The sequence below is a fragment of the Typopeltis vanoorti genome, chromosome 2 (assembly GCF_054136105.1).
Source record: "Typopeltis vanoorti isolate ZY-2024b chromosome 2, IOZ_Tvanoo_1.0, whole genome shotgun sequence".
NCBI lineage: Eukaryota > Metazoa > Arthropoda > Arachnida > Uropygi > Thelyphonidae > Typopeltis > Typopeltis vanoorti.
The window spans coordinates 124,782,693-124,809,003 of NC_143550.1; the positions used below are offsets into that span (position 1 = coordinate 124,782,693).

At 36.8% G+C, this 26,311-nt stretch overlaps 1 protein-coding gene across 2 annotated transcripts in view; it reads left to right on the forward strand.

Moving 5' to 3' along the window:
- Gart (trifunctional purine biosynthetic protein adenosine-3 Gart) overlaps positions 1-26,311 on the forward strand; it is a 270,858-nt gene that overhangs the window by 60,398 nt on the left and 184,149 nt on the right. For both annotated transcript variants that reach the window (XM_090408017.1, XM_090408026.1), the window contains exon 5: positions 11,988-12,099. In XM_090408017.1, the coding sequence (XP_090264143.1) occupies positions 11,988-12,099 (112 nt within the window). The remainder of the gene's footprint in view (positions 1-11,987; positions 12,100-26,311) is intronic.

Below are 26,311 nucleotides of genomic sequence, written 5' to 3' on the forward strand. Positions count from 1 at the left end.
AAGTCTCATTGACCAGTTCCCCATTCTCATATTTGCCCACATCACTCTACTTGAGACTGCCTGCCATTCAAGAAGATTAGCCTCATATTTTGTGTTGAATACTATGGCTTCTTCTTCTTTTCCTTGATTGTCATTGCCTGAATATAACATTTTGTATTTATTGTTCAGAAAGATCTCATCAGTTTTTGTCATTTTTGTTTCAGTCATCCCTATTATGTGGATCTCATACTTATCGAATTCCTCGGCTAGCTCCATTTTTTTGCCATTCAGGCTTCTTATGTTGATAGTACTGATCTTTAACTCTGGTGATGTTGAGTTGGGGTGTGTTTTCAACTTTGTTCCAGTAGCTGACTCTTGGCTGTTCCCCCTGGATCCCTGGCGAAAACAACGGGGGCCTTGTTTAACTGGGCAATGCCCCAGGCGGCATGAAATTTTGTCATGTCGTACCATCATTTTTATTTTGGTTTAACCAATAAGAATACAATTTGGTTGGCTAAATCCCAAATTGGCAGCCCATCCTCGTTCATTCGGTATCCAAATAGATACCCAACAGGATGCACCACGAGAAGGTGAGGATTGGACATTAGATCAGAAGCCCTGGATGGTTCTCTGCATTCCTTTATAGGCTATGTGGACTCCTCTCAGTTATACAGCTTTGACCCTTATGCACCTCTTAAGTTATCCAATTAATATTTGTTAATTCAGAAAACTGACTTATCCATTGTGTACACCCTTCCTCTGGTTCTTTATCTAATAGTTTTACTCTAATTGTCAAATTAAATAATTCCACGTCTTTTACTCAAAGTTCAGTTATTTCATAATCAGACAATAAATTAAATCTTTCACCAGTTTTCTAATGTTTTCCTCTACCATATTCTGGGGCTAGAATAAAAAAAAAAAATATTTTAATAACATCAATGTTTGCAATAATAATTTAATTTACTCAATAATGATATATAATGATGTGCATTGTTTGCAGTAATAATTTAATTTACTCTATAATAATATATAATGACAACTGTTATAGTTAGTTGACATTCTTGTGTATTGCGAGACATTGGCATAATAACTTACCTGCAATAAAATGTTTATCAAATTACCAGCATACACGATTATTACTTCAGTTTTCTATAAACATATGTTGTAAGTGCTGATTCCACATAAAAACATTTACAACTTAACCTCATCTCACAAAAGAAACTACTGAAGCCAGTAGTTAAAAAGAAGCAAAAATAAAAAATATTTTAATAAGCCAATGTTTGCAGTAATGTTGTAAGTGCTGATTCCACATATAAACATATACATATGTACAAAATATTCCTTAATAAATAATGACTTCATGGATTTTTTATAAATTTTGAACCTTAGAATCGTAGTGTTAAAAAGAAACGAAATAAATCTATTGTGTCTGAACTGGTGACGGTTTTGTTACATTATGCGTAACTATAGCACATACAAAAGCGTGAACTACTCAGAGAAACTGATTTCTTTACTGCTCTGAATCTAAAAGTGGCAAATATTGTAAACATTTATGCACCATGGAAGAAAAATATCGGTGTGCATTCCACACGTCACCAGTTTAACAAAAATGGATAAAAGAAATATTGCTAAATTGGCACTTGGAAATAACATCGAAGAAGATTTTTATGATAATATAATTACATCAGATTTAAATATCAATCTCCGCAACACACAACCAAAGCACTCATTTTATATTACTGTTGATGAAACAGAATTTGAATCTCTTCCACGACATATTATATCAATAGAAGATTCAAAACAGCTACACATGGAGGAAATGAAAAAAATGAGAGATGAATGCTTAAGAATATGCTACACTACCTCAACTCATCATTCTCCAGAATTCACGTCTCAAATAGTAAAACTGACAACAATATTGAAAACTTTGAAAACACTCGCACAAATTTCAACATATATTGCTGAGAAGTGATCTTTTAAAAGAAGCAAGAAGGTTCAACCTACATCTGTTAGTCGGAGAGTAAATAGAGGAATTTCAAAAACAGGATGACGAATTCAGTCTAGTAGACCAACGAAGAAAGAGAAAAGAAAACATTGTTTAGCAGAGAATATTGAAAATAATAGACCTAATGCAAAAATTCATTAAGTAGTTTTTTATATTATTTGTGTACAAAATATTCCTTAATTAATATTGACTTCATGGATTTTTTATAAATTTTGAATCTTTGAATCATAGTGTTAAAAAGAAATAAAAATAAATCTATTGTGTCTGAACTGATGATGATTATATTATTTATACATACAAAATATTCCTTAATGAATATTGACTTCATGGATTTTTTATACATTTGGAATCTTTGAATCGTGTTAAAAAGAAACAAAAATAAATCTATTGTGTCTGAACTGATGATAGTTTTGTTACGTTATGCGTAACTATAGAACATACAAAAGTGTGAGCTACTCAGAGCAATTGATTTCTTTACTGCTCTGAATCAGTGATGCCTTTGGCAATATGCAACCTGGTATCACCACACATAGGAAAAACCGAATCATTTGTAAAAAAATAGCTTACATTTTATTGAAAAGGTAAAATTATTGAAAAAAAGAAGGACTTGTCATGGATTCTTCCCTTTCTTCAGCCTTAGTCAACCTGTTTATGGAAAATTTCGAAATGAACGCAATCACAAATGATCAGAAGAAAACCAAAACTTTGCATTACATTGACAATATTTTCATTATTTGGTCAGGAACAATGGATGAATTAATTAATTTCAAATATTATCTGAACAGCTTACATCCCAATATAAAATTTACTCTTGACCTGGAAGATCGCAAAAAAATTACCTTTCCTTGATATCCCTTGTCAAAATAAATGAAGAAGAAAAAAGACTGTCCTTTTCAGTGTAGAGAAAACATATCACAACAGGAAGATTTTTAAATACCACTTCACACCATCATTACACAAAGATAGGCATGATTAAAACATTGCAAGATAGAGTATACAATATATCCAGCACATCAATTAAACTGCACTACTCAAGACAGAACCTTGCACTCAATGGTTATGAACCCAGGACAATCAATAGCATTCTTATACACCTCCTGTAGGCTCCTTTACTTAAACAAGATTTTAAGAATGCAATCAAGCTACCTTATATCAAGAATGTTACAGACAAACTGGCTATGTTGCTCCATGAGTATGACATCAAAGTGGCTTTTTTACCTTTGCATAAAATCTCCAGATTCTTATATCTACCAAAACCTTCACATCATCCCGTGAGAAACCAGGTGTTTATGAGATCCATTGCTCTTGTGGCATTTGCTATATAGGCTAGATAGGAAGGTCAGGGGATATCTGCATTCTGAACAAGTAAAAGGTGTCGAAAAAAAGAAGACAGCATAAATCAGGCTTGGCATCCCACACAACTACTACAAGCCATCAAGTAGTTTGACAACAAACAAAAATGCCATATATTGATCATAATTGTTTTATGAGAATGTTCAGGGAAGCCTCGCAAATGTTTAGGATCCCTATACGGTGTAATAAAAATCAAGGCTTTATCTTACACTAGTTTGGTCTACTTTCATTAAAAATCTAACTGTCATGGACCTCGGATATAACGCACATGATGCCACAGAACATGCATACAGTAATGAATTTAACATTTTTATTTTGGTTACTTATTTGCATGTACTAGTTGTGAAGTTATGATAACATCTAATATGTGCAATTGATGTTTCTAGTCTTTTGTTGTGTATAACTTATTTTTTCTAGTACCACTGATGATGTAAGTCTGAAAAGTTAATGAAACTTGTAGGATTATAATTGCTTGTTTTTATTAAACTCTTTATTTATCTTAAAATGTGGTCTCAATACCGAAAGCTTTCCACAGAAATGCTAAGCAAGAGAAACTTATGTTTTCAAATAATTTATTTATTGAACCTACTAATATTTCACTGGCATTCCAACTAGCATTTTAAAAGCATAAATGTGGTAAACATGCAGCACTTAATTGGATAGTTGTAGAAGAAGTTAAAATTGTAATTGAAAAGGAACTAATGTCTTAACACTGCACCCCTGTGGTCCTGATAACAGTGAATTCAGACAAGTCAGGCTAAATCTGGTCTTAGAATGCCTTATTAGCCAACGATCTGTTTCCCAGATCTGCAAATTAGGCTGCATTCCAGCCTCATCTGTTAAGGTTGGGGAGTTCTTCATAGCTAAAGCTGATTCTGTAGTCTCTTAGACCTATAGCGACTTCTGTGTACACTGTCTTCTTCCATTTAATCCTGCATGGAGTATCCAGAGCATGGCCTGCCAGTCCTGATTTGCCATGCAGCTGATCATGGACGTAATTTTTTGTGTTCTTCAAGGCAGATAATAACCAATTTACCAGTCTGTTTGAAGTAAGCTAAATGCAAGCACAAGCAATTTTATGCATTACAGGATGAGTAAGAAGATAAAGTTGGAGAATGGAGGAAGAATTCTAATTGGATGTGTGGTTTGCCAGTGATATAGATATAATATTTACAGAGATGTTTAGCTATCTTTTCTGAATGAAATACTTGAATATAAGGGATAGAATAGTTTTGCTGTGATTGCGATCTTGTGTGTAAGTTGCAGCAGGGATGGAGAGAGGGCATGCAGTATTTTATCTATTTTATAGGGTTATAACCATTAGCTAAAGTGTTGCAAAGGTGCCTAAGTAGCAGTAGCAAGGGCTGTGCTATTTCAACAAAAACCTCTGGCTTTGTGTGGAAATGTTTTGTAGATGCTTGTAGAAGGTACATACATAAACAATTGCACCATCATTCATCCTTGGGATGAATGATGGTGCAATTGTTTATGTATGTACCTTCCAGTTTGTATGTGTTTGCTATAATCAGAAAAGGATAAGACCCATTTGGTAATCAACTATAGCTGTAGCTATAGTTGAATACCATAGCTCCTTCCTTTTTTTGATCCCTACTGTTTGAATAAATCATCTTCATCATCATCATACGTATCAAGGATTTAGGCCTAGTATATTGCCTGTTCTGGCCTTAGAAGTCATCGTTGAGTCGTTTAAGAGGACGTCCTGGTTTTCTTTTTCCTAATGGCTTGTACTTTAAGGCTTGTTTTGGTAATCTTTCTGTTTTCATTCTTTGAACATGTTCCATCCATCTATGTTTATATTTTTTAATTTTTTCAATTACTGGTTCTTGTTCTTGGTTTAATTCTTTCATAATATCTTCATTTCTTTTGTGATCAAATAGGGTATACTTTGCAGTTTTTTTCATAAAGTTCATTTCTGCTGTTGTTAATCTTTGTCTTTTTGTTTTATTGTCCTGATTTCGCTTCCATACATTAAGACCGGTAGGGCTAATGTATTGTATACTTTTAGCCTGGTTTGTTTTTGAACTAGGTTTGGTTTAAATATAGAGTTAATTACTCCTGTTATTTTTAAATATTTTGCAATTTTTATGTTTATATCTTTTTCATTTTCATAAGTGATCATACATCCTAGGTAGTTAAATGAATTCACCTGTTCTAAGATCTTGTTATCTAATACTATTTTAGTTCTTGCTGGATCTTGTCCTTTAAAGGCCATAGTTTTTGATTTTTCCGTTGATATTATCATACCATAATCTTTGGATATCTCATTTAGATTTAAAATAGCTTTCTGTAAGTTATCTTCAGAATTTGTAATTATTATTTGGTCGTCTGCAAAGAGGAGAGTGTTTAAGTTAACTGTAGGTGAAAGTTTAATTCCTTGATGTAAATTTTTACTCCATTTTATTATTATTTCATTTAAGTAGATATTAAAAAGAGTTGCTGAGAGGGGACATCCCTGTCGGACCCCTTGGTTTATCTCTCTTGTATATGATAGCTCATGATTTAATCTTATTTGTATTTGATTATTTTCATATATGCTTGTGACAGCTTTTAGGATATTATTTGGTATTTGTCTTTCTTTTAATATGTTAAATAATATGTTTCTTTTAACTTTGTCAAATGCTTTTTCAAAGTCAATAAATGCAATATGTGTTTCTAAATTATATTCTCTTCTTTTCTCTATTATTAATTTTAGGCAGAAGGCTGGGTCTATACATGATCGTCCTTTTCTAAATCCATTTTGTACCTCTAGAATAAAGTTTTCGGAATATTTCATTAGTTTGTTATTTAAGATTCTGCTGTATATTTTGTAACATGAATTTAGTATACTGATACCTCTATAGTTTTTAGGGTCATCTCTATTACCTTTCTTAAAGATAGGAATCACAATTGCTTTTTTCCATTCTATTGGGGGGATACCAGTTGAGTAAATTTTATTTAAAAATAATAAGAGTCTTCCTTTGAATCTTGTTCCTGCGTATTTATATAGTTCTGAACCTAGCTTATCTTCTCCAGGTGATTTTCCGTTTCTTGTTTCTTTCAGGCTGATTTCTAATTCTTCTTCAGTTATTTCCTTTTCATTTTCGTTAATTGTTTGCCAGTTGTCTTTTTTAAAATATTTGTCTGTCCATAGTTCTGTGTAGTAATTTAGAAATTCTTCTAATTTCAATTCAGTGTTTAATTTTATGTTTTCTTTGGTGTCTGCATTTAGGTGTTTCAAAATCTTATATACATTGGGTCTTATTTTATATAAATCATGTTCTAAATTAGAAACAAATTTATTCCATGATTCTCTGTCTTTTTCTGACTTCTCTTTTAGCTATGGCTCTTATTCTTTTATATTCTATTTCATCTTCTAATCTTTTACTGCTTAACCATTTGTGATAGGCTTCTTTTTTCTTTTTGATTATTTCTTTGATTGTATCATCCCAGATCTTCAGTTTTTTTCTTTTATTGAATTTTTTGGTCTTTCCTAAGCTTTCATTTGCTGCTGCATTTAGTGTCGTTTTTATATTAAGCCATTCTATTTCTATTTCTTCATTTTGTTTTATTTTATCTAGATACTGGTTAATTCTTTGTTCATATAGCCATTGTACATTTGTGTCATTCAATAGTCTAGTTTTATAAACAAATGTTTCAATTTTTCTTTCTGTTCTTGTTACTTGTAGCCATTTAGGTGGTAATCTTAATTTTATTTTAACAAGGAAGTGGTCACTGCTTATTTCATATCCTCTGTGAACTCTAACATCTAGTGAAAATTTTGATGTCTTTTCATTTAATATGAAGTAATCTAATATTGATTTCCATCCTCTTGCTGCCCAAGTATATTTATGTATGTCTTTATGTTTATAGAAGGAATTCATTATTTTTAGGTTATTATAAACTACAAAGTCAATCAATTTTTTACCATTTCTGTTTAGAGTGTGTTCTCCTTGTATTCCTATATTATTATTAATTTTCGTGTTTCCAATTCTTGCATTTAAGTCTCCTGCTAAAATTATGTAATCATTTTTATTTATTTTATTATATATGTTTTGTAGCTGATTATAAAAATCAGTATTATCCTGTTCTCTTCCTTCTTCTGGGGCATATAAACCAATTATTGTTAAATAGCCTCTATCTATTTTTATTCTAGCTTCTATTATTCTTTCATCCCATAATTTATAATGTTTTAACTGTTTTGAAAGGGAGTTATGAATCCAAATCATGACTCCTGCTTGTGCTCTTTGGTCTCTGTCAACTCCACTGTATATCACATTAAAATTTTCAGTTCTCATAGGTCCTTTTAATTTCTTTTTTGTTTCAGTGATTACTGCTATTTTAAAATTTCTTTCATTTAATAACTGGTCTAATTCTATTTCTTTATATGCTATTCCTCTTACATTCCAGTTTGCTATGTGTATTATATTTTGTCGTTTCCATTTTCGTTTTCCCTTTTCCATTCCAGGGTCGTTTCCCATAGATTCAATCCGATTATCTTTTTCTGTCAGCTTACAAGTATGGTTATGTTCTCCATGTCAGGGGACTAGCCTGACGATGGAATAGTTCAGTGGTAAGGCTGCTACCTTAAGGCTTCTGAACTCGCCTTCTTCCGAATTTAAACCCATAGGAGGAATAGGGTATATAGAAGGGGAAAGGGTAGATTATAGAAGAAATATAGTAAGGTTTATAGAGAGGACATAGTTGTAAGGCCAGAAATGAAAAGACCCCATGGCCCTCGAGTACTCTAATAGCACAAGGGTCATAAAGTAAGAAGAGTTGGCTGATAAGGCCTTATAGGAAAGATTAAAGTAAGTGGGTCTTCCTCAAAGTAGAAGAAGGAGAGGATAGATCCAGCTAGGGGTCCATGAGAGTGCCACTTCCCTTACAATCAAGATGATTGCCCCTTATGGCCCAGGGGACCCTGTAACCCCGCTCTCTAGGGGTTACAGGGTTCCCTGAGAGAATATTATTTGGACCGTCTTCATCTTTTGGACTGACATCATCTTATTCTTACTAAATAGCTTAAGGAAATTACAACGTATAATAGAATATACATTAAAATAAATTTTAATGCACTTCCAATATTTCGGTAACGTCACGTTGCCATTATCACAGGAACTTAAATACAAGACACGTGCACACAAGCACAACACGCAGTAAATGAGGAACGAAGCAGGCAGGTATATAGGTCTGGGGGGGGGGATTGGTCTTTAGTGGAGCTGATAAGGGATGCCAATTTTTTATAAGGTCTGTAACAAGAAGTTAAGTCATGTTTTTTAAGGATTTGTAATTTTTTCCAAGGTGCCTCGGATATAGGGAATGGTGATGGATTTCGAGTAATCCTTGTTGTAAAGGGGGGGGGGGTTGTCGTTTATATGTTTCAATATTTTTTGGATTTTTTTTGGGGGGGGGGTAGCCATTGGCTAAGAAAGTGTTGAGGATGTGGTTTAGTTCTGTGGTTAGGACATTGTCATTTGAACTGATAAGTTTAGCCCTGTTGTGTAGTGTCTTAATGACTCCATATTGTTGTGAGGGGGGGGGGATTGTTGTTGAATGTATCTGCCTGTATGGGTGGGTTTTCTATAGACTGAGAAAACCAAGGTTCCATCAGGCTGGTGGGTGACTAGTGTGTCTAAGAAAGGAAGGCAGTTGTTTTCTTCTTCTTCCAGGGTGAATTTGATTCTGGGGTGTTGGTTGTTTAAGTGTGTAAGGAGAGGAGTGCATCGGAACCATGTGGCCAAATAGCAAACACATCATCAACATAGCGAAGCCATATGGTTGGTTTTTGTGGGGCAGAGGCTAAGGCTTTTTCTTCAAGGGTCTCTATAAAGAAATTGGCCAAGGGTGGGGAGAGTGGTAAACCCATAGCTGTCCCCTCTATTTGTTTGTAGAATTTTCCCTGCCAAACAAAATAGCCTGAGTTCATTGTGAACTGAAATAGGGCTGTGATATCGGGAGGAAATTTAGCTTGGATTAGCTTTAAGGATTCTTTGAGTAGGACATTTGTGAATAGGGAGGAGACATCAAAACTGACCATTACGTCAGTGTGTTTGAGTGTAAGGTTTTCTATGCTGGCTTTGAAGTGGGTTGAGTTTTTTATGTGTGAAGGTGTGTTGCCAGTATAGTGTGTGAGGGCTTTGGCCAAATGTTTAGCTAGTTTGTATGTGGGGGAATCAATGTCATCCACTATGGGATGTAATGGCAAATATCTTCTTTATATATTTTTGGGCGTCTCAGCCCTAAGAAACAATCCAAACCTAAACAGATTTGGGTATATGAGACTGCCCCAAATTTGGGAAACCTACATCAGAAGACCTTCAGCCCAATCAGCCAAGAATACCAACATTACCTGCTGCGGGGGGGGGGGGACACCATCAGGACTTTTAGGAGAAAGAATAGCTTCCTGCTTCGTTCCTCATTTACTGTGTGTTGTGCTTGCGTGCACGCATCTTGTATTTAAGTTCCTGTGATAATGGCAACGTGACGTTGCCAAAATATTGGAAGTGTATTAAAATTTATTTTAATGTATATTCTATTGTATGTTGTAATTTCCTTAAGCTATTTAGTAAGAATGTATAACCAACGTCTAAGCCTTTCTACAAGAAATCATCTTATTGTTCAGATTTTCTTAGTCTCATTAACACTAGTTCTATCTCTTTTGGTCTTCTTAGTTTCATTAGCATCAGTTATGTTAATATATAATATTTCTTTAATTCTTCTGCTAGCTCCACTGCCTTTTCATCAATTTTTTGAGTATGCATTTTTCAGTGTTGAAGTTGAGGCTTTCAGTAACAGAGGTTATCTGACAGAAATATTGGAAACTTTATACTGGATGATATTCAGTTATATAAGCCATAAGATCTGGTTATGTTGTGCTATGCTATTGTACATCGCATTCTATCTGAATATGTGGAAATCATATTTTATATTTGTGAAATTTTGCCTGCCTGGTTTTCTATTGTAATTTGTAAATATTTGTGTAAATAATTTATAAATGTATTAATAAAAGAGGATTGGTAATGCAGATATTTTCCTGTTTCATAGATTTATTTAATATTTAGTATTTAATTTATTATTTACTTTTTTTAAAGTTGGATCAGAAAATTTATGGCGAGATTTATTTTTTCTAAGGTAAAAGTTAGCTAATTATTGTATATATTGAAACTGGCAAATAGGATTTTCTGGTGTTTTCAGTACAAATATTGCAGTGCAAAACAAAAATATTGAATTGTATGAGATATTTCAATATGTTTTAGTGTGTGTGTGTGTGTGTGTGTGGAGATATACACTGTTCAGAAAGAATTCAGTGGACACCATAGTGTGTGGAACAAGCAGCCATGGCATCCACCTTAATACGATGTATTTCTTTACGATGACTACAGCAATCCTATGGGGTATACTTTCCACAAGTATACAATAGCAATCAGTGGGAATTTTGGACGATTCTTCCTTTAGGCATGTAATGAGGTCCTGGGCAGACATCTCTTAACCTCATCTGATTCTCCAATTCATCCCACAGACGTTCAATAGGTTTTATAGATCCGAGCTCTGTGGAGGCCAGTCAAGTGTGGTGGCATTCATGTCCACATACCAAGCGGTACACAGCAGCGGCCTTATGACATGTTGCATTGTCTTGCTGAATTAGACAATGGCCAGTTCTTCAGAAAAGTCACAAAGTAGAAAGCATTGCGTTGTCCAGAATGTTCAGATACCTCTCAGATTCAGTGTTTGTGGCACCACAAACAAAGGTCTGAGGCCAAACCAGCCATGACATTGCTACCTCAGAATTTCATAGTAATATGAAATATTCTTAATAGAGTTTTCCAGGTTTCCATGCCCCACTGTATACACTCTTTGCACTTCTTAAGATGATGCTGCATGTTGGTTCTGGTAATGTGTGGCTTGCATATTGCAGTCCTACCATGGAAACCCAGTTGTGAGTCTTGGTTCTAAATGTTTTTGTGCAGATTCCTTTTCCAGCCAATGCCTGTAACTCCACATTCAACACGTCAGCCAATGAATGGTGATTTTTATGTATTATCCTTTGTAGCAGCCTATGGTCACATTTTGTGAGTGTGGTGGATCATCCACTGTGGGTAGCACTTGCAGTTGAATCCTTGTGCTTCCATCTCAGTATGGTATCACTGATTGTTTGTCTGAGATGGTTCAATTTGTCAACAATTTGCTGAACAGATAGCCCCTGCAACATTGCATCCTATCACGATGCCTCGTTCAAACTTTTTCAGTTCCCTTCTCGCAGCCATTACACCAGGATACAGTTGTACTTACTTCGTAGCATCATATTCCTCCAGTTTATACCCAAACATATTACATGACATGATGCACCTTGCCCATAGTAGTGTCATTTGACTTCTTACCAAGCAGTGCATCTTCCACTGATATATCATATCAAAGCCTAGTTCATGAAATGCTGATCATTTATGTTGAATGAAGCTTTATCAAATGAATTCAAGCTTAAACCACTTGAGTTCATTTGATAAAGCAAGCAGAAGCAGGGAATATATTGATGAAATAATAAATATTTGATAAGCGCTGTTTAAAAGTTAATGCAACTTCCTTTAGGAATTTATTTTACTTTAGTCAAGAAGTTCTTGTACTTTTAATTTCTTCTATTTTCTTTTTTTCTTAGTGCATCCTACAAAGCTCTTGTAGTAAAAGCCAGTGGCCTTGCAGCTGGTAAAGGAGTTATAGTAGCAGATACCAAATTGGAAGCAATTGAAGCAATTGATATGATGATGAAGGTTAGGGATATTTTAATTCAGATTTTGTTATTACTCTTTCTTATCAGAAGTATCTTAAATTGTATGTGCATGCACGCACACACACACACACACACACATGCTTGCCTTTGTATTTATATCTTTGTTATGTGTTTATATCTTACAGAGACCTACTAAGACATTTATTCATTATTGTTTTTTTCCATTAAACATTAAGCTAGTAACTTTTTTTTTTAACCCCAGTATGCTAGCTGTTAAACTTACATTTGGCAATAGTTATAAAAACAGTATCACACGATCATCAGATGCCATTTTTCTGTTATTATACATTTAATACTAGATTTTGTAGTATCATCACATGACTGGAAGGGGAAGAGAGGTGGCAGACATGATGAGGAAGATGGACATTTTATGTGTGCAGGAGACAAGGTGGAAGGGGAGGGGGAAGGCAAAGGAACTGGGAGATGGATATAAATTGTTCTACTCTGGAGCGAATAACGAGGGAAGAAATGGTGTAGGAATTGTGGTGTGTGGCAGAATGAAGGGCGAAGTACTGGAAGTGGGTAGAAGGAACGAAGGATCATGCGAATGAAATTGGGTCTTGGAGAAGAGCAGGTGGTCTTATTATGTGTATATGCCCTGCAAGTTGGTTGTACAGCAGAGGAGAAAGATGAGTTCTGGAACATATTAGATGAAGAAATGAGGGAACTGGAAGAAAATGAGATGGCGATTGTCGGAGGAGACTTGAACAGACAAATAGGGAGACAGAATAGAGACTGTGAAGGGGTGCATGGTGGCCATGGAGTGGGAATGATGAACCAGGAAGGAGAGAGGGTTGTGGACTTTGCAGTAGCATTTGATCTGGCAATTGTGAACACATTTTTCTACAAGAGGGAAGAACATTTGATAACATTTAGGAGTGGTAACAATAGTTCACAAATTGACTATATTTTGACTAGAAGAAAACATCTTAAGGTCGTGACAAATTGTAAAGTAATTCCAACAGATCAAGTAGCACAGCAACACTGACTGCTGTGCTCAGACTTTAAAATAAGATCGAAGATAAGAACCTCTGGATGCCATGGGATGAAGACAATTAAGTGGTTTCACTTAAAAGAGGAGAGCGTGAGGAATCGTTTTAGGGAGAGGGTGTTAGAGATGGACTGGAAAGTGTACAAGATTGGTGGAAACATAATTCAAAAGTAATCCTGAGCTGTGCAATCGAGGTGCTTGGTGAGACATCCGGAAAGATTAGAGAGCAGAAGGAGGGTTGGTGGTGGAATAATAATGTACAAGTGGCAGTGACAGCTAAGAGGAAGGCAAAGCAGAAGTGGGACGAGTCAAGAGTGGAAGAGGACAGAGAGGTGTACAGAGAGAGAATGCAAGAAGCCAAGAGAATTGTGGCACAGGCGAAGGCCATGGCATATCAAGATCTGTATGATCAATTAGAAACAAAGGAAGGACAGAGAAAAATTTACCAACTAGCAAAATGCAGAAATAAAGCAGCAAAGGACATGTGAGGCAGATCAAAGACGCTGAAGGAAGTGTATTATGGAGAGATGTGGACATAAGAAACAGATGGAAAATATACTTTGAGGGACTTTTCAATGAGGAAAATGCAAGGACTCACAGAGAAGATGGGCAGCCTTCTGAGGGGATGGTGCAGAACATCAGTAGATTGGAAGTGACAGAGGCCATGAATAGGATGAGGAATGGAAAATCGGTGGGCCCCGACAGAATTCCAGTGGAGGCATGGAAGGCACTGGGGGAAGAGGGAATTGACCTGCTGTGGGACCTGTTCATGAAAGTTTGCCAACAGGAAAATATACCCGAGGAATGGAGGGAGAGTACTCTTGTCCCCATCTACAAGGGTAAAGGGGATGCACAAGACTGTAATAATTACAGAGGAATAAAGTTGATGTCTCACACAATGAAAATCCTAGAAAGGATTCTTGATGGTAGATTGAGGAAGGAGGTGGAGATTGCAAAGGAACAATTTGGCTTCATGCCTGGTAGATCAACAACAGATGCTATCTTTGGGTTACGGCAGATGATGGAAAAGTATCGAGAGAAACAAAGGGAGCTACATCTGGCATTTATTGATCTGAAGAAAGCATACGATAGAGTGCCAAGGCAAGAAGTCTGGAGATGTCTGAGGGAGAAGAAGGTTCCGGAGAAATATATCAGGTTGGTGCGAGAAATGTACAGAAATGTGAAGACAAGTGTTTGGACCTGTCTGGGATAGACGGAAAGTTTTCAAGTAACAGTTGGCTTGCATTAAGTCTGTTTCCGTTTAATATTGTGATGGAGGTGGTAACAGAGGAGGTGAGAGAAGATGTGCCTTGGACAATGTTGTATGCAGATGACATCTTGCTGTGTGCAGATTCTCAGAGAGAGGTATGAGACTGAGCAGAAGTAAGACAGAGTATATGTGTTGCACAGTGGGTGATGGACAGGAGACAGATCTGGAGCTGGAAGGAAATGTCATCAGGAAGGTGAGAGACTTTAGATAGGTTCAACAGTGGAAGAAGATGGAGGAGCTGAGAAGGATGCAGGATACAAGCCGGTTGGAGGAACTGGAGGGAGATGGCTAGAGTGTTATGCGATAAGAGGGTGCCAATCAATCTGAAAGCCAAATCTATAGGACAGTAGTGAGGCCAGCTATGACATATGCTATAGAAACTGTAGCCCTGAGGAAAAATAACAGCAGCAGGATGGAAGTAGCAGAGATGAGAATGCTTAGGTGGATGTGCAGTGTGATCAGAGAGGATCGTCTGAGAAATGACTATGTCAGGGGAGCAGTGAAAGTTACAAACTTAGGAGCGAAAATACAGGAGGCAAGGTTCAGATGGTTTGGTCATGTGATGAGGAGGGAGGACGAATATGTGGGAAGAAGGGTCATGTAGATGGATGTGCAAGGAAGGCGGAAGCGTGGGTGGCCAAAGAAGAGATGGAGGGAGCTGGTAGAAGAGGACTTGAGGATGAAGAACTTGGATGTGGTGACAGCCCAAGACAGAAAGGTGTGGAGGAGACTCGTTATCAACAGTGATCCCACTTATGTGGGAGAAGCTGCAGAAGAAGAAGATCATAATGACAAATGTTGAGTTGCATGTGAATATATTTTATGTGAAAAATGTTAAACTTAGAAATTACTGGCAATTATGAAATGAAGGTTGATTTAGAGTTGAAGCTAGATAACTAGGAGGGGACTTCCATATCCTTAAAAGAATGTGGAGAGAGAGAGGCAACTAGAGCTTCTGATCAAATGTCCAGTCATCTTCTCATGGTACACTATGTCATTAAGTATCCACCTGGATATGACGTTTGAGACTTGGCCAATTGGCTTGAGATTTCAACATGGTATAACATGTTAGATTCTTAAGCTGGGTGGGGGCATTGTGTAGTTACATAATGTCCCTGTGATGTTTATCAGGAACCCAGAGCAAACTAGTGGGGGGGGGCGAAGAAAGTGATCTTCTGAAACAAACTCAGCTTCAGCAGAATTGAAGATAGCCATCTGAATAAAAATTTCTTTTTTCGGAAAGTAAATTTTCACATATACCTTACCTTGCACACGAAAAAAAGTTTAAACATGTTCATGTCAGGGCGATAATAACTCCCTCCCCATAGTAAACAACACACTCTCCCCAACAGCTACTGTACTGCAGACACAAGAAAAGCAAGTAGTTTTATTGCATAGGTACAGAAACATTTGCAGTCTGTGTAATATATTTCTCAACAAATAGTGCAATTAGAGACAATGGGGATAAAAATGACACTAACTAATTAATGTCTCCCCCCACAGAAACTATGCTGTATAGACTCAAGTAAAACCATATGTTGCATTGGCAAACACATTATCTAACTAAAACTGTTGTCCAATTTTTGATGTCATTAAGACATCACAAAACCTGAAGCGGCACACAAACAACCAGCAGTTAAATTCAACCGGGGGTTGAACCTTTGTGTGAGTTAGCCTGATAATGAGAAGTTCTGTCGGAACAATAAACAGACAAAACACTACCCCTTCATGAATGTTTTAAAACTAAGAAATATATAGTGAATGTTTATATATATAGAAATTTAGATATATATACGTGTGTAGAGGCTTAAGTGGATGCTACCAATGCACCTTGCTATAGACTATCTAAACAGCTGGCCAACTCTCTGATCCCCCTCACCGGAAGGTCCCCTTCCTATATAAAAAACTCGACCCACTTTAAAGCCCTCACAGAAAATTTAACCTTGAAGAAGACAGACATATTGGTAAGCTTTGATATCTCCTCTTTGTTTACCAATATTCCCTTAATTGACACCTTATCTCTCTTAGAAAACGTTTTTCCCTCTGACATCTTAGATCTCTTTTCCTTTTCCATTAACTCTGGGTATTTCTCTTGGAACAACAAAATCTACAAGCAGATAGAGGGAACTGCCATGAGTTCCCCCCTCTCACCCCCCCTTGCCAATTTCTTTATGGAAGATTTCGAAAAACGAGCCATAGACTCAGCCCCACTCAAACCTATCTGGCTAAGATATGTAGATGATGTGTTCTCTATTTGGCCTCATGGCCCAGACACGTTAGACTCCTTCCTCAGTCATCTCAATAGTCTACATCCAAGAATCCAGTTAACTATGGAAAAGGAAAAGAACAATTGTTTACCCTTCCTAGACACCTTAGTCACACGCCTGCCTAATGATACACTTACCTTCACCGTATACAGAAAACCCACACACACAGGCAGATACATTCACAAACTCTCCCACCACCACCCCTCTCAACAATATGGCATTATTAAAACTCTTACCAAGAGAGCCCACAATCTTTGTTCCAGTGGAACTGCCCTCACTACTGAGCTTAACCACATACACAGAACTTTCCTCTCCAATGGCTACAGCGATCACAGTATCAAAAAAATAATCAACTCCTCCCCCATTCCCCGTTCTTCTCGTCAACAAGATTTTAAAAATGCCATCACCATACCCTACATCCATGGCACATCCGAAAAAATAGCCAAGATACTAAAACAGTACAATCTACACACAGCATATAAGCCCCACCGCAAACTGGCTATCCTTATCCGTTCTATGAAAGATCAGCTTCCTCCTCTCTCTCTGCCTGGAGTTTACAAAGTACCCTGTTCCTGTAAGCTGGCGTACTTTGGACAGACAGGCAGATCAGCATCCATCCGTCTAGAGGAACACAAGTCTTACATCTTCAAACACAATTATGGCCATTCAGGCTTGACTGACCATGTTTTGGACACCACCCACAGGGTATCATGGAAGAAAACCACCATGCTCCACCACAGCAAATTCAAGAAAGAGAGACTTTTCTTAGAAGCAGCAGCAGCTCTCAAAAACCAACCAAATCTCAATAAATATGGTTGCATTAAGCTTCCGAAGATTTGGGAAACACTCATCGCCAGAGTTCCCACCTTACATTCCAGGCCACCTACTACTGCCCTTACAGGGCGCTCTACCTAGATAGGACTTTAGTGTCACCCACGTGGTTGGGCTTAGTATTGTTTGTTATTTGTGTATATGTTACAGTAATTGTTTTTGTAATCCCCGTAGATGTCCTAGTGACTAGGACGAAATATAGGAAGTATTAAATTCTATTTTAATTCTTTTTGAGTGTTGTAAAAAATCCATTAAGCCTCCAACATGATTAGATATATATAGAAATATATATAGAAAAGAGGCAGCTCATATAGGAGATGACCTTGCTAATGCTTCTGCCTGGTATCTCCACTTGGGCCTGGCTTCCACTGAAGAGACCTCAATAAGGGTTGAAACTAGTCTGGGTAGTGGCCCTTCCCTTAATGCATAACATTATACATATCCGCAAGGAGATGTGTTTTGCATTATGGGAGATACTGAGATAGGAGTGTTGGTGGCTTGCTCAACCTTTGCAAGGAGTTGCCCGGTGTTGTACCACTTTACCCCAGTCCTGAAGATACTTTCAGGTGCAAACTTCGTTTGCACACACTTGGATAAAGGATTAAACTAAATTTAATATATAGAAATATATATATATCAATCATCTGGAATTCATCTCTCTGTCCAGCCTTTCTGAACTTTGCAGTGCAGCCACTGTAAGACTTTTATTCCTCCATACTTGAGCATTTATGGTTGAATATCATCTACTCCAGCTGCCTTTCCACATGCCTGTTGAGTGTTTTTTACCACTGTGTTGTCAGTAATTGTTTCATTTAGCAATTTTTCGAAGTAATTACTCCATACATCAGGGATATCTATTTCTCCAATTTTTTGCTGTCACCTTTATCATTACTAATTCCTTTTATAGCACTCTTTCCTCCATTTCTGAGCTTTTTCAACAACTTCCAGAATGTTTTGCATCTTCTTAATATTTATTTTCTATATTCTTACCAAAGTCTTCCCATGACTTTTGTTTAGCTAGTTGTATACAGTGTTTAGCTTTCTTACATTTGTGTCTGTATTCTCTAAGAGCACAAGCTGACTTATTTGCCAGGAACTTTTGATATGCTTTCTTCTTTTCCTTCACTGCCTCTTTAACTTCCTATGTCCACAATGGAGTTCTGATTTTTCTATTGTTGCAGACAACCTTATAACACGCCTCTCTGGCTGAATCAGTTAATGTATTCTTCAGGGTTTGCCAATGAATCTCCACGGTTTGGTTCCTGTTATCAAGCTCTTTCATTTTTTCTTGAATAATGTTTGCATATTTTAGTCTACAGTTCACATCTGAGAGCTGATCAAGTTTTATTCGCTTTAAAACTTTCTTCCATGTTCTTCTTTTCAATATGAAATTCAATTTTATCCTGCTCAAGACTAAATGGTGATCACTTCCAATTTCAAATCCTCTGTGCACTCTAGTGTCTTGCACCAGTGAGAAAACATCACTATCAACAATAACAATCACGCTTTCTTTTAAGGTTTTCCTTTCCTATATCCCCTTTTATAACTGGTATGTTTACAGAATCAGTTAAAACTGAAATATTCTGGTTGGTGTTGAATTCCCCGGATAACTGTTCATTAGTTTTTTCTAACTGACATGATTCCGATATCTCCAATAGTTTTCTTCTCTGCTCCAAAAACTTTTGGAAAGATTCACTTGTCTTTTCATAATGCTTTGCAATATATTTGGTAACACGTTGTCTTCCAACACTTTTCTTATTCCTTGACCCTTCTCTCCATTAATGTTATTAATAAATTTAGTTATTTGCTGTGGTTTTTTCATAAACAACAAAACATTATAATAAATTTAGTTTAATCCTTTATCCAAGTGTGAGCAAACAAAGTTTGCGCCTGAAAGTATCTTCAGGACTGGGGTAAGGTGGTACAACACCGGGAAACTCGTTGCAAAAGGTGGAGCAAGCTAACATCACTCCTATCTCAGTATCTCACATAATGCAAAATACATCTCCTTGCGGATATGTATAATGTTATGCATTAAGGGAAAAGCCACTACCCAGACTAGTTTTGACCTTTATTGGGGTCTCTTCAGTGGGAGCCAGGCCCAAGTGGAGATACCAGGCAGAAGCATTAGCAAGGTCATCTCTACCTATGGGAGTTGCCAAACTGTGTGCCATCTTTTTATTAAATTACTCTGGATTTAGAGAAAGATGTTGAAATTTTATTTTTCACTTGGTTAGAGTATAATAAATTTAGTTTAATCCTTTATCCAAGTGTAAACATTAGACATATCCGCAAGGAGATGTGTTTTGCATTATAGGAGATACTAGGATAGGAGTGTTGGTAGCTTGCCCCACCTTTGCAACGAGTTGCCCTGGTGTTGTACCATCTTAACCCAGTCCTGAAGATACTTTCAGGCGCAAACTTTGTTTGCTCACACTTGGATAAAGGATTAAACTAAATTTATTATACTCTAACCAAGTGGAAAATAAACTTTCAACATCTTTCTCTAAATCCAGAGTAACTTATAAAAAAAGGGTGGCACACCAATTGGCAATTTCTATAGGTGGAGATGACCTGCTAATGCTTCTGCCTGATATCTCGACTTGGGCCTGGCTCCCACTGAAGAGACCTCAATAAAGGTCGAAACCGGTCTGGGTAGTGGCCCTTCCCTTAATGCATAACATTAGACATATCCGCAAGGAGATGTGTTTTGCATTATAGGAGATACTAGGATAGGAGTGTTGGTAGCTTGCCCCACCTTTGCAACGAGTTGCCCTGGTGTTGTACCATCTTAACCCAGTCCTGAAGATACTTTCAGGCGCAAACTTTGTTTGCTCACACTTGGATAAAGGATTAAACTAAATTTATTATACTCTAACCAAGTGGAAAATAAACTTTCAACATCTTTCTCTAAATCCAGAGTAACTTATAAAAAAAGGGTGGCACACCAATTGGCAATTTCTATAGGTGGAGATGACCTGCTAATGCTTCTGCCTGATATCTCGACTTGGGCCTGGCTCCCACTGAAGAGACCTCAATAAAGGTCGAAACCGGTCTGGGTAGTGGCCCTTCCCTTAATGCATAACATTAGACATATCCGCAAGGAGATGTGTTTTGCATTATAGGAGATACTAGGATAGGAGTGTTGGTAGCTTGCCCCACCTTTGCAACGAGTTGCCCTGGTGTTGTACCATCTTAACCCAGTCCTGAAGATACTTTCAGGCGCAAACTTTGTTTGCTCACACTTGGATAAAGGATTAAACTAAATTTATTATTTATCCAAGTGTGCGCAAACAAAGTTTGCACCTGAAAGTATCTTCAGGACTGGGGTAAGGTGGTACAACAATGCCGTTCAGTGGGAGCCAGGCCCAAGTGGAAATACCAGGCAGAAGCATTAGCATGGTCATCTCTACTTATGGTAGTTGCCAAACGGCGTGCCAACTTTTTATTAAATTATGAAGAGAAGAAATAATGAAGCGATCTCAATAAAGGTCAAAACTAGTCTGGCCTTTCCCTTAATGCATAACATTATACATATCTGCAAGGAGATGCGTTTTGCGTTATGGGAGATACTGAGGTAGGAGTGATGTTAGGTGTCCGGTGGTACAACACCGGGCACCTTTGCAACAAGTTGCCCTGTGTTGTACCACTTTACCCCAGTCCTGAAGATACTTTCAGGCGCAAACTTTGTTTGCTCACACTTGGATAAAGGATTAAACTAAATTTATTATACTCTAACCAAGTGAAAAATAAACTTTCAACAACAAAGCATTGAATTAAAGTAAGTATTGCATTATTAGTAGTATTTAATTAGTTACCATTTCCAGTTTGTTGCTCTCAGGAGAACATTTGGAATGAATGATATATATCCCTTAAAAGATAATTTAACATTGATATTACAAGAGGCTTTGAAAAACCATGAAGTAGGTCTTGAAACCTCATAAAAATAACACTGTCTTCAGTAACCAGTGGAATTGTTGAATGGGTGAAGTTAATGAGATTACAATAATTGTAACAATTTCTGCAAACACACAAACTTGAGTTCATACAATTTGAGTGTTCTAAGTGGAACTTGGGACTGTAACTGAAAATTTACATTTTCAGTTACAGTCTCAAGTTCCACTTAGTTTTGTATTTTCTTTTGTGTCCAATGAGTTTTTTGCTTACTGCTTCTGTCAGATGAAAATGCTTAGATATTTGAACTCATTTTTTGTATCACCTCACAGTATCAATAGTCCATTGAACAAAAGGAGTACAATTTTCAGTAAAGTCTTCTACATCAGAAAAATAGTGTCACTGTCAGTGTTATGAAGGTTTAACTAAAAGAATAGCATAGGCCATAGTGACATTCCATTTTTTTTTGAATATATATTTCAGACTTGTGAACAAAATGTTGGAGTATCTGTAGCATATCAAGTATCATGTGTGAGCAAGAGAATAATAAGAGCAGAAAAGGAATCTGTTCACATCTCTTAAAAAGCTGATGGTTGTGAGTTTTGGGAAAGACAGTGAAAGTGGCTGTTCAAAATACCAGAGATAGATCTATTTAAAGAGAAGAAAGCAAAGTTGTTCTGTAAATTTGAACAACTTTGCTTTCTCTTCTTTCATTTGGTCCACCTCTGCTATTTTCGAACAGCCACTCTCACCTTTTTTTTTTTTTTTCTTTTTTCACAAATCCCACAACCATCAGTTGACAGTAAATTGATATTGACCAGCAGCTACTCATCTTCTTAGTTTTGCAGATGAATGATGGTGGCCAGTTCAGCAAAATACTGTTCAGGGAAATACTTGTACAACAGAAAACAAGTCAGGAACATCTATGACAGTGTGAGTGGAGGAATCTGTGAGAGATAGGGATCATCACATAAATGGACTGTCCCCTTCTGGATGTGAATAAATTATAAGATCTAGGTGCACCACCACAAATGAGTGAACAACATTTCAAGGCTAGATAAAATATTTATACAGTATTAGCAATTGTACAGTGACAAGCAGTGTCTTGAAAGGAAAAGTATACCAAGTTTCTTGGTAAATTCTTCTGAGAGTAGAGAAGGAATCAATTCACGAGAGATGAGACAGAATTGTGTTTTGATATTAAAGAATTAACAAATGAAGAAGAAGAAGAATGAAATATACTGTCATCAGCATAGCTAATGGATATGATTTGAAGACAGTGAGATAAGGTCATTTATGTACAGGAGATAGAGAGTGCATGACAGTGGAGCTCTGGAGGCCAGCATGTATGGAAACAGACAACAGAATTAGCAAAGTTGGTATACACCCTCTGTCCAAAAAGAAACCAAACTTTTGATAGAAAATAAAACACAGGCCAATTATAATTATTCAAATAACTTATTTCAGTCAATATACTCTCCCTCAGCTTCGATACAGCATTTGGCATGGTCAATTAATTCGTTAAATGAGTTTTTCATATCGGTTTTTGGGTTATTGTTGAGGGTCTTGGTTATTACCGCTTGAATGTTTTCAATGGTGTCGAATCGCTTTCCTTTTATCGGCAAATGAAGTCAGGGGAAGGCGAGTGATCCAACACACAAACTTGGTTTTTGCTCAAAATGTGTGAACAATGAGATGGTGCATTATCGTGCAAAAGTGATCAGCTGCCTGCATCGCGATATTCATGCCCTACGCACTGAATTCTCGCTGTCAATCGCTTCAAAACTTCGAGATAAAACTTATTGACCGTTTGGCCAGGGAACGAATTCTTTGTGGATAATGCCTTGGAATCGTAGAAACAAATCAGCATTGTCTTTACTTTTGACTTCCCCAAGCAACTTTTTTTTGGATGCCCCTCTTCTGGTGGTCTCCATTCAGCACTCTGGCGCTTTGTTTTGGGCTCATACTCAAAACACAACATTTCTTCACCAGTAATGATCGTTTCAAGGAAGTTTGAGTCCTTATGAGTGGTTTTAATGAGGTCCTTGCAGTGTTCAGTTGATACAATTTTTGGTTGTCGGTCAACTTGTGGGAAACAAATCATGCATTGAATTTACGAAGGCCCAAACTCTCGGTCAAAATGTTCAGTCCTCCATTTCTGGGCTTTTTCAACAACTTCCAGAGTATCTTGCCACTTTCTTGATATTTATTTTGTATGTTCTCACCAAAGTCTTCCCATGACTTTTGTTTAGTTGTTTTAGACAGTGTTTAGCTTTCTTACTTTTGTCTCTGTATTCTCTAAGAGCACATACTGAATTGTATTTAAACGGTATTTATGCGAACAGACTGATAAGAAAATAACTATTTATTAACTTAAAAGCTAATATTTTGCTGGTATTATATCCAGCATCTTCAGAGCACATAAACAAAGTTTGTTACAAATGCGAAACAACCACAATCCGGTGTAACAGTGGGACTAGTATAAGTAATCGCAGCGTGCAACACAAGACTAAAGTCCTAATAAGGCAGCATCTAAGTTTTAAAAAAAAGCAGTAGTCCAAAGTTTTGAAAAAAATAAGATAAAAATAAATATTAATTTGGTCTTAGGATGACCTTCCCAAATCTTTGGTAGATTTATACAGCCATACTTATTAAGGTTTGGAGTTTATGTTTTAAGGCTTCTGTTGATTCCAGGAACAACCTTTCTGACTTGTAGAAGCTTCTGTGCAGTACTTTTGTTTTTTTTTTCGATTGATCCTGCATGTCAGGGTATCCAAAGCATAGTCTGCCAGACCCGACTTGCCATAGGGAAAGTGCCGGATATATTTTTTGTGTTCACTGAGGTAGATGTCCACAGTTCTTCCTGTCTTTCCATAATAGGCTCGATGACATGAACAGGGCACTTTGTAGACTCCTGGATGTGATAAAGGAGTGAATCTGTCATTAAGTGAACAGATGAGAGTTGCCAATTTCACATAAGATTTAAATACGGTGCGCAGTTGGTGTTTGTTAAGCACCCTAGATATCTTTTCAGATGTGCCTTTAATGTATGGGATAGTGATGGTTTGTTATAGTCTTCTGTGGTAGATAGTGAAGGGATTTCTGGATAGCATTTAATATTTTATCAATCTTATGGGGATTATAGCCATTAGTTAGAAAGGTGTGACGTAGGTGAGAAAGTCAGCAGTGAGAGCAATGTCATTGGAACAGATTGCTCTAGCTCTGTGGGTTAGTGTTTTTAAGATACCATATTGTTGAGAAGGGTGATGGTGTGATTGTTTGTGTAAATATCTCCCTGTATGTTTGGGTTTTCTATAAACCGAAATGATAAAGAACCTTCTGGAAGACGTGTGATCAGTGTGTCCAGCTGGGCAGGCAGTCATTGGCTTCTATTTCCATTGTAAAGTGGATTTTAGGGTGCTGGCTATTTAGATGCATTAAAAATATATTCAATGTGTCTGGGCCATGTGGCCAAATAGCAAACACAACATCAACATAGTGTAGCCAGAGACTAGGTTTGAGAGTGGCTGTGTTGATAGCTAGCTTTTCCAGTTGTTCGATGTAGAAGTTGACTGGGGGGGGGGGAATCCCATAGCTGTCTCATCTAATTGTTTGTATATTTTCCCTTTCCATGTAAAATAACCTGCCTGTACTGTGAATTTAAATAGCTGAAATATATCAAGGGGAAATTGTGAATTTAGTAAGTTAAGTGTTTCAGTCAATTGTACATTAGTGAATAATGAGGTGATATCAAAACTCACCATTAGATCTGAACTATTTAAGGTGTGGTTTTCTAAAATACTTTTTAGGTGGGTAGAATTTTTAACAAAAGAGGAAGAATTATTTGTGCAAGTGGCTAGTAGTTTGGCTAAATGTTTAGCTAGTTTATATGTAGGACTGTTTATACTATCTACAATAGGGCGTAAAGGTGTACTTTGTGAATTTTTGGAGCTCCATATATTCTCGGTGTTTTAATGTGAAAAGGGTTTGAGTTTGTTGACTGTTTATTTTGGCCAGGAAGTGACTTTGTTCAATAACTTGCACACCTTATTCTTTAGTGAGTTGGTGGGCATCTCGATCTATAATTTGATATGTTGACTGGTCTTGGAGAAGTGTGTGCATTTTGCTTTTTTATTCTGTTGTATCCATTACTACAGTTGCATTTCCTTGGTCTAATTTGGTTATTGTAATGTGGTTATTATTGCATAGTTCTTTTAGAGCATTATTTCTTTATGCGGGATATTATTTTTGGGAGGCTTAGAATGGATATTTGCCACGTCTAACCTAATATTATTGGCTATTGCTGGAGGCAGGTCGTATATTCCATGTTCAACGTAAGCCATTATTTTGGTTTTTGGAACTTTTTTAGGAGTAACGGCAAAATTGTGTGCACTCGTGGCTTCTTTAGTTAAGGTTACCGATGATAAGTTCACAACGACGCCATCTTGATGTAATTGCAGCTGCTGCATAGCACTGCATTGCTGGAGGATTTCGAATTTCTTCTGGTGCCGGTTTTTAACTTTAGCGAATTCTTTGTTCGTGGTAGAGTCGAAGATTGTATTCAGGATATCCCATAGCTCCGGGATATCCTGAATGATAGTATATCACGTCGTGCACTGATGGAAGAATTTATTTTTGAAATTTCTTGGCAAGTAGCATATACCTGTTTTCCCATAATAGTGCTAAACTTGCTCGTTTATAAATATGTTGGGCTTTGGCAGAGTGAAACTTGTTCTTAATTTTTATACAGTTAAGTATCAAATTGGTATCTCAGCACCTTTTAAAGAAGGCTTACCTGTTCATTTGCCACTCCAATTTTACTTTTCACTTTTAAGTTGATAAATAGTTATTTTCTTATCAATCTGTGTTAGCATCAATACTTTTTTCTAAAATCCAATTCGACATGTGTGACGAACACAAAATCATATCCACATGGTTA